The sequence below is a fragment of the Micromesistius poutassou genome (assembly GCF_964030765.1).
Source record: "Micromesistius poutassou genome assembly, chromosome: 6".
Lineage (NCBI taxonomy): Eukaryota > Metazoa > Chordata > Actinopteri > Gadiformes > Gadidae > Micromesistius > Micromesistius poutassou.
The window spans coordinates 19471458-19473136 of record NC_140276.1 but is presented as its reverse complement, the minus strand read 5'-3'; the positions used below and the strand labels follow the sequence as shown (position 1 = coordinate 19473136).

The 1679-nt window shown below is 47.2% G+C and overlaps 1 protein-coding gene across 1 annotated transcript in view; it reads right to left on the bottom strand.

Moving 5' to 3' along the window:
• Positions 1 to 504, bottom strand: part of mgat4b (alpha-1,3-mannosyl-glycoprotein 4-beta-N-acetylglucosaminyltransferase B) — a 67271-nt gene extending 66767 nt beyond the window's left edge. Inside the window, exon 1 of the mRNA XM_084469220.1 lies at positions 400 to 504. Coding sequence (XP_084325346.1) covers positions 400 to 496 — 97 coding nt within the window. The 5' untranslated portion in view covers positions 497 to 504. The remainder of the gene's footprint in view (positions 1 to 399) is intronic.
• Between the last annotated feature and the right edge of the window lie 1175 nt (positions 505 to 1679).

The following is a 1679-nucleotide window of genomic DNA, read 5'->3' as shown; positions in this document are numbered from 1 at the left end:
GTACCACACATGGCTTTACTCTCCTCGCTACATGCTACATAATATGCCTATCTACCAAAAGTCCAAGGTAACGTATGCAGGGGACAGTCTTGCGGTGAACCATAACGGGGTACTGGTCACCGAACAAACCGCGTAAAGGAGAAATCCATGGCAAAGGTGAGGAGGCAGTCGGCTTCTTGGGCAGACACCAGCTACTACACTGAAGCAGACATCAACAGCGGTGGGTACAGTCCTCCTTACAACCCTCCGTCATTCCTTTCCCCTGACTGGCCAGTAGACAAGCCTCGCAGCCCTCCACCATACACACACTGTGTGTGTATACACACACACACTGTGTGTGTATATACACACACACACACACACCCCCGCGCCCCGTACCGTGTATTAAAAAACCCTTACCTTTTGAATTGCTGAATGCGGTGTACCAGGACAAGGAGATCAGTCCACATAAACAGAACAATAAGACCGTTAGGAAGGTGCCATTTCGGAGCCTCATCTCCGGATCCCCGGGCTCATGACCGCACCGAGAGCTGGGTAGCTGGTCTCTTTTCGCACATTAGCAGACAGGCCGACAGACAGACCAACAGACGGGCTGTGCAGCGTTATGCACGGCACTGACTCCGCTCGACTGGTTGGTACAGGCAGGGGAGGCGTGGAGAGGGGTGGTCACACAGAGAGTGGGGGAGAGAGAGAGAGAGAGAGAGAGAGAGAGAGAGAGAGAGAGAGAGAGAGAGAGAGAGAGAGAGAGAGAGAGAGAAAGAGAGAGAGAGAGAGAGAGAGAGAGAGAGAGAGAGAGGATTTGCCCGAGAGAGAGAGGGGGGGGGGGGGGGGGGGGTTGCCAGAGAGGGGGGGGAGATAGAGAGAAGAGGTAGAGGTAGAGAGAGAATGAGAGAAATTTAGAGAAAGATATACGGATCATTTGGGAGCGGGTAGAAAGAGAAATGAATTGGTGGTGGTGGAGGCGGTGTGGGAAATATTATTCGAGTGGGCGTTGCCCGTGATACATAAAACAGTAGACTTTTGACTCTGATTTCCAAAATAGGCAACTGAAATAATCCCAGCACTGTGGGGACTCATTAACTGTGACTCATTAACATCTGAATGCAAGTTGCCAACCAGAAAACTAAAGTTTCGAAACGAATTTCCTTGATGGTTTCCACCTGCCGGCTTATAATAACCGTTCCGGACCTTTCGCGTATCAATCATCACAAATAGGCCTACACGTTCTTACTGTTTTTTTTTTTGCTGTATCCATTCTGTATGTAATATTTTATTGCATTTTTTGAATATATTGTGTATGCTTTTATCAGGCCTATTTATTATATTAGTATTGGTAGCTTTTTGCAAAACTTAATCTTTGGAGCATCCGAATGTCTTTATTGTAAGAAAAAAAAACGTTCCAGTTATTTAACGGCAAGAGGTTCCTTTTAGTTATGTAGTCATGACATTTTAAGTTCCATCTTTTGATGTCAGAAATGCTGATGTTACTGGGCTGTATTTTTTTTTCTTGCTAGATTGGGAAATAGGTAAGAAGTTGGTTCTGAAAGCATCTTTGTTTGGTTTCCCACCAGAATGAGCTAACCGCACAAAATCGCCACCACGTGGTGAAACCTCTTCATGACGCCCGCAATCCCTTCCTCAGGTCACCATGTTCATACCAGGCCCTGCGCCACGAGGGT